The sequence below is a fragment of the Bos taurus genome, chromosome 15 (genome assembly GCF_002263795.3).
Source record: "Bos taurus isolate L1 Dominette 01449 registration number 42190680 breed Hereford chromosome 15, ARS-UCD2.0, whole genome shotgun sequence".
Taxonomy (NCBI): domain Eukaryota; kingdom Metazoa; phylum Chordata; class Mammalia; order Artiodactyla; family Bovidae; genus Bos; species Bos taurus.
In genome coordinates, this window is record NC_037342.1 from 48553301 (window position 1) to 48560030 (window position 6730).

At 38.0% G+C, this 6730-nt stretch overlaps 1 protein-coding gene across 1 annotated transcript; it reads right to left on the reverse strand.

Moving 5' to 3' along the window:
* Window positions 1-244: 244 nt before the first annotated feature.
* On the reverse strand, window positions 245-1195 carry OR52A1 (olfactory receptor family 52 subfamily A member 1). Its single transcript, XM_002693291.1, has one exon. The coding sequence runs from the start codon at window positions 1193-1195 to the stop codon at window positions 245-247; it is 951 nt and encodes a 316-aa protein (XP_002693337.1).
* Between the last annotated feature and the right edge of the window lie 5535 nt (window positions 1196-6730).

Genomic DNA, 6730 nt, shown 5'->3' on the forward strand with positions numbered 1-6730 from the left:
TTCAGTATTTTCCTCCTTTATGCTTATCATTCTAATTACCCATCTATGATCCACAATCCTATTGACTGCTGTCATGGGCTAATGGGCAATAGCTAACATACTTGCAAATTGAAAAAAAATTAAATATAAAACTTGAGCAAAAGTTGTTATTGGAAAAAACATTTCCAATAACAAGGACTCTGCTGTTTTATCATGTTGGGAAATAGTGTTCCTGTTCACAAAAAGGTAAACATAAAAGTTTTTCTCACAGTAAATTTTTTGAACAAAATATTTTTATCATATGGACACGGATCTGCTTGGTCTTTGCACCATAAACAAGTGGATTGAGAAATGGAGGGACTAGCAGATAAGTGCTAGAAAAGAGGATGTGAATATAAGGAGGGATGTGAGAACCAAATCTATGTGCAAAGAAGGAGAAGAAACCAAGGGAGTAGAACTGGAGGAAGACACAGATGTGAGCGACACAAGTGTTGAATGCTTTCAACCTAGCCTCCTTCTGAGGCAAACGAAAAACTGTGATGAATATCTGTATGTAGGACAATGTGATTAATACAATGTCAAGCCCAGCAACAGTGAAGGCCACAAACAAACCATAGATTTTGTTGACCCTGATATTTTCTGCAACTAGTTTCACAACAGCCATATGTTCACAGTAGGAATGAGAGATGACTGTTGTATGGTAAAATTGTAATCGAAACTTTATCAGTACTAGGCATGGTGCTACAAGAACGGCAGCCCTGAGTGTTACCATAGCTGCTATTTGAGTGACTAACTGGTGAGAGAAGATGGCAGCATGTCTGAGTGGATAACAGATGGCTACATAGCGGTCCAGAGCCATGGCCAGCAAGATGTCTGACTCTATGCCCTGAAATGTGTGGATGAGCCACATTTGAAGCAGGCAAGAATCAAAATATATCTCTGTTACATGAAACCAGAAGATTCCAAGCATCTTGGGCACAATGCTTGTGCTGAGAGCAATATCTGTGACTCCTAGCATGCCTAGAAAAATGTACATGGGCTGATGGAGACTGTGTTCTGATTTGATGATGATGAGAAGCAAGGAGTTTCCAATCATAGCCATGAGATACATGGCACAAAATGGAATCCCAATCCAGCACTGCACAGACTCTAGGCCTGGGATCCCTATTAGTGTGAACTCAGAAGGCATGAAGACTGTGGTGTTGTAAATGGACATAGTGTCCTTGGGTCTCATGATGCAAACAAAAGACATATCTCAGTCCATGCTACTTCCTCTTCTACTTCTTATTTTCATCCAAAGTCATCATATTGAGTGTGTATGTTTTTGGTAGATCTCTCAGATCATATCATCCACCTCATATAATATCATATAAAATATCACATCATATCATCCATATTATATAAAAGGTAAAAGAAAGATTGATCTGCAATGACACATCATGTTTTTAACAATGGCATGCATAAGTCCTGTACCATCATAAAAATTGTATCAGCATGACAGTGCAACTGCATTAGAACCAATGAAATACCTGAGTTCCCAGATGGCACTAGTGGTAAAGAACCCACCTGCCAATGCAGGAAACATAAGAGACACAGGTTCAATCCCTGGCTTGGGACAGGACCCTGGAGAAGGACAGGGCAACTCACTCCAGTATTCTTGCTTGGAAAATCCCAGAGACAGAGGAGCCTGGTGGGCTACAGTCCACAGGGTTGCAATAAGTCAGACACGACTGAAGTGGCTTAGTACCTACGCACAAAAACACACAAGGACTGCTTACTCAACTGCTGATGTGTCTGTCATTTCACTTCAAAGCTGTGAAAACAAAAAAGTTGTTTATTTTGGTCGGAAATTATGTTTTAATCAGAAGTTTATGATTCTCTTCATATTCCACATTTCATTTATTGCTTCAGCATTCTTATTATTCTCAGTTGTCTCTCAGTCAAAGCCATTTGGTTTGGACATCGAGAGTCTGACAATATATTAGTGCAGGTTGCTCTCTAAGAAAGAGAATAAACATAGGAACACTCGTCACCTAAAAGCAAAATATATTTGTCTATGTATTGATGATATATATTATCTATCTCTGTGTAAAACCAGATGTCTTTTTAGAAGAACTTGAAGGAAGAGTTTTAGAAAAGATCATTCAAATCTGTGTACATTTGGTAAGTCTGGACCAAAGTTTCTGGATACTGTTTTATGTTTCTAGTAAAACTGAATTGTTTTGCCTATATTTAATAGCTGAAATGCTTCATTTTTCTGCTTAAAATAAAATATATTCTGTAATAGTCATTACAAAATGTTTAGAGTCAAGAGAACTCAAGAAAGCAATATTGGCAACAGTAGCAAAATATGTAGGTATGAGGACTCATTCTTAATGACTGATGGATATAGGAACATGGGTAATTGACTGGAATAGAGGCTTCACTCGGGTTTTTGCCTTTTGTTTCTCTTCTTTTCACAGCTACTTGTAAGGCTTCCTCAGGCAACCATTTTGTCTTTTTGAATTTCTTTTCCTTGGGGATGGTCTTGATCACTGCCTCCTGTACAATGTCACGAACTGCTCTCTGTAGTTCTTCAGGGACTCTGTCTATCAGATCTAATTTCTTTAATTGATTTGTCACTTCCACTGTATAATCGTAAGGGATGTGATTCAGATCATACCTGAATGGTCTAGTGGTTTTCCCTATTTTCTTCAATTTAAGTCTGAATTTGGCAAAGAGGAGTTTATGATTTGAGCCACAGCCAGCTCCTGGTCTTGTTTTTGCTGACTATATAAAACTTCTCCATTTTTGGCTGCAAAGAATATAATCAATCTGATTTCAGTATTGACCATCTGGTGATATCTATGTGTAGAGTCTTCTCTTGTGTTGTTGGAAGAGGGTGTTTGCCATGACCAGTGGGTTCTTTTGGAAAAACTCTATTAGCCTTTGGCCTGTTTCATTCTGTATCCCAAGGCCAAATTTGCCTGCTACTCCAGGTGTTTCTTGACTTCCTACTTTTGCATTCCAGCCCCCTATAATGAAAAGGACATCTTTTTGGGGTGTTAGTTCCAGAAGGTCTTATAAGTCTTCATAGAATTGGTCAACTTCAGCTTGTTCAGCATTACTGGTCTAGGCAAAACTTGGATTCTGTGATATTGAATGGTTTGCCTTGAAAATGAACAAAGATCATTCTGTCATATTTGAGGTGCATCCAAGTACTGCATTTTGGGTCTTTTGTTGACTATGATGGCTACTCCATTTCTTCTAAGGGATTCCTTCCCACAGTAGTAGATATAATGGTCATCTGAGTTAAATTCACCCATTCCAGTCCATCTTAGTTTGCTGATTCCTAAAATGTCAATGTTCAGTCTTGAAATCTCCTCTTTGACCATTTCTAATTTGCCTTTATTCATGAATATAACATTCCAAGTTCCTACACAATATTGCTCTAACAGCATCAGACTTTACTTCATCACCAGTTACATCCACAATTGGGTGTTGTTTTTGATTTGGCTCCATCTCTTCATTGTTTCTGGAGTTATTTCTCCATTGATCTCCAGTAGCAGAGTTAATCTTTCAGTGTCATATCTTTTTGCCTTTTCTTATTGTTCATGGGGTTCTCAAGGCAAGAATACTGTAGTGGTTTACTCTTCCCTTCTTTAGTAGATCACAGCTTGTCAGAACTCTCCACCATGACCCATCCGTCTTGGTAGCTGTGAAAAGAAGAGAAGCAAAAAGCAAAAGAGAAAAGGAAAGATATACCTGTTTGAATGCAGAGTTCCAGAGAATAGCAAGGAGAGATTTAAAAAAAAAAAAAAAGCCTCCCTAAGTGAACAATGCAAAGAAATAGAGGAAAACAATAGAATGGGAAAGAATAGAGATCTCTTCAAGAAACTTAGAGATATCAAGGGAACAATTCATGCAAAAATGGGCACAATAAAGGACAGAAATAGTATGGACCTAACAGAAGCAGAAGATATTAAGAAGAGGTGACAAGAATACACAATATAACTATACAAAAAAGATCTTCATGACCCAGATAATCATGATGGTTTGACCACTCACCTGGAGCCAGACATCCTGGAATGTGAAGTCAAGTGGGCCTTAGGAAGCATCACCATGAACAAAGCTAGTGGAGGTGATGGAATACCAGTTGAACTATTTCAAATCCTGAAAGATGATGCTGTGAAAGTGCTGTACTCAATATGCCAGCAAATTTGGGAAACTCAGCAGTGGCCACAGGACTGGAAAAGGTCAGTTTTCATTCCAGTCCCAAAGAAAGGCAATGCCAAAGAATGTTAAAACCACTGCACAATTTCACTCATCTCACACACTAGTAAAGTAATGCTCAAAATTCTCCAAGCCAGGCTTCAGCAGTACATGAACCGTGAACTTCCAGATGTTCAAACTGGTTTTAGAAAAGACAGAGGAGCCAGAGATTAAATTGCCAACATCTGCTGGATCACCGAAAAAAGCAAGAGAGTTCCAGAAAAACATCTATTTCTGCTTTATTGACTGTGCCAAGCCTTTGACTGTGTGGATCACCAAACTGGAAAATTCTGAAAGAGATGGGAATACCAGACCACCTGACTTGCCTCTTGATAAATCTGTATGCAGGTCAAGAAGCAACAGTTAGAACTGGACATGGAACAACAGACTGGTTCCCAATTGGGAAAGGAGTACATCAAAGCTGTATACGGTCACCCTATTTATTTTAACTTATATGCAGGGTACCTCATGAGAAATGCTGGAATGGATGAAGCACAAGCTGGAATCAAGATTGCTGGAATAAGTATCAATAACCTCAGATATGCAGATGATTCCACCCTTATGGCAGAAAGTGAAGAAGAATTAAAGAGCCTCATGTTGAAAGTGAAAAAGAGAGTGAAAAATTTGGTTTAAAACTCAATATTCCAAAAACTAAGATCATGGTATCCAGCAAATAGAAGGGGAAACAGTGACAGACTTTATTTTTGAGGGCTCCGAAATTACTGCAGATGGTGACTGAAGCCATGAAATTAAAAGACACTTGGTTCTTGGAAGAAAAGCTGTGACCAACCTAGGCAGCATATTAAAATACTTTGCCAACAAAGGTCCATCTAGTCAAAGCTGTGGTTTTTCCATAGTCATGTATGGATGTGAGAGTTGGTCTAAAAAGAAAGCTGAACACTGAAAAATGAATGCTTTTGAACTGTGTTGTTGGAGAAGACTCTTGAGAGTCCCCTGGACAGTGAGGAGATCCCACCCTTCCATTCTAAAGGAAATCAGTCCTGAATATTCACTGGAAGGACTGATGTTGAAGCTGAAACCCCAACACTTTAGCCACCTGATGTGAAGGTCTGACTCATTTGAAAAGACCCTGATGCTGGGAAAGATTGAAGGTGAAAGAAGAAGGGGACGACAGAGGATGAGATGGTTGGATGGCATCACTGATTCAATGGATGTGCGTTTGAGTAACTCCGGGAGTTGGTGATGGACAGGGAAGCCTGGCCTGCTGCTGTCCATGGGTTCACAAAGAGTCGGACATGAATGACTGATTCTTGGGTTTAAACTTTTCAGAGTTATCATTAGCATAAGATTTGACTAATTTAGGCTCATTAATTTTTCATGAAAAACAGAAAGTCTGAAACACTCTAGTAATTTTTTTCTGAGCTGAGGCATAAGAAATTATTAGAAAATAAAGTGGTAGAAGGATGTGTTCCCTAAAAGAATTCAAATATAGAACTAAACAGAGAAGACAGAGAGCTGACCTTGGAATTTCAGAAATATTTAGGAAGAGAAATTTAGAGCAACTTAAAAAAAGGTAATCATTACTCAATTCATTGACTTTTTGTGAAAACTTTGGAGCTTATCCATTATATGAAAGCTGTTATCTGATCAAAAGCATTTCCTATTGCTTATTTTGCATTGCATACATTGCATATTTTGAAGCAAGAAATCCTCAAACCATACATTAGAGAGATATTTGTAATTCTGTGAAAATAGGTTTAGGTTTTTTTTTTTTTTTTTTTTCATAGACTCTCTGATAAAGTTGCTTCATATGAACAAACTGATGATCAGCTAACCCTACAGTGAATGTCAACAAATAGGGCAGTAACACAGGAAGCTGTGGTTCCTGTTGCTAAACCACAAATGAAAGAATCAATAGGTTATTTTAATTCTGTAGCCTGTATTAGTTGACAATTATCTATGTTAGACTAGTCACTAAAAGAAACAGCTGGATATCCACAGATTTGCTCCTCAATGACTAATTTTATGATCAATCCATACCTCACTGACTCTAGTAATAATCATTTTTCTTTCTAAAACATAATAAGAATTAAAATAGAAATCCGTTAAAAACAACCACAGTTTCTGAGCTTTTTAAGAGGTAGGAGCAATATTTGAGTTTGATCTGATAAGTACAGACAGTGGAATGTCAGGTGGAAAATATATAATTGACCACAGGGTTGATGGAATAGACTGATTATTATTGAAAAAATATGGCAATGAAACATTATCAGGTAAACTTGGGAACAGTGAAACTTACTTGCTAATTGTTGGGTGCTGGTTCTGCTCTCATTAGATTATCAGAAAAGTATTGTCAGTTCTTCATATTAACATTACTCAATTCATAATACACTGCCTCTTGTTTGTGTTACGTGTTCTCAGTTCCTCTTCATTCTATTTGGACCCTCGTAACAACACTCATTCAACATCAGGAACACGAATCCATTTTGTACGGAGTCATCTGCAATGGGGAAACATCTCTGGGACAGCCTTTCATGGT

Bases quoted from the DNA above. Each gene is read 5' to 3' on its own strand.
- OR52A1 (XM_002693291.1), bottom strand. From the start codon at position 1,195: ATGTCCATTTACAACACCACAGTCTTCATGCCTTCTGAGTTCACACTA.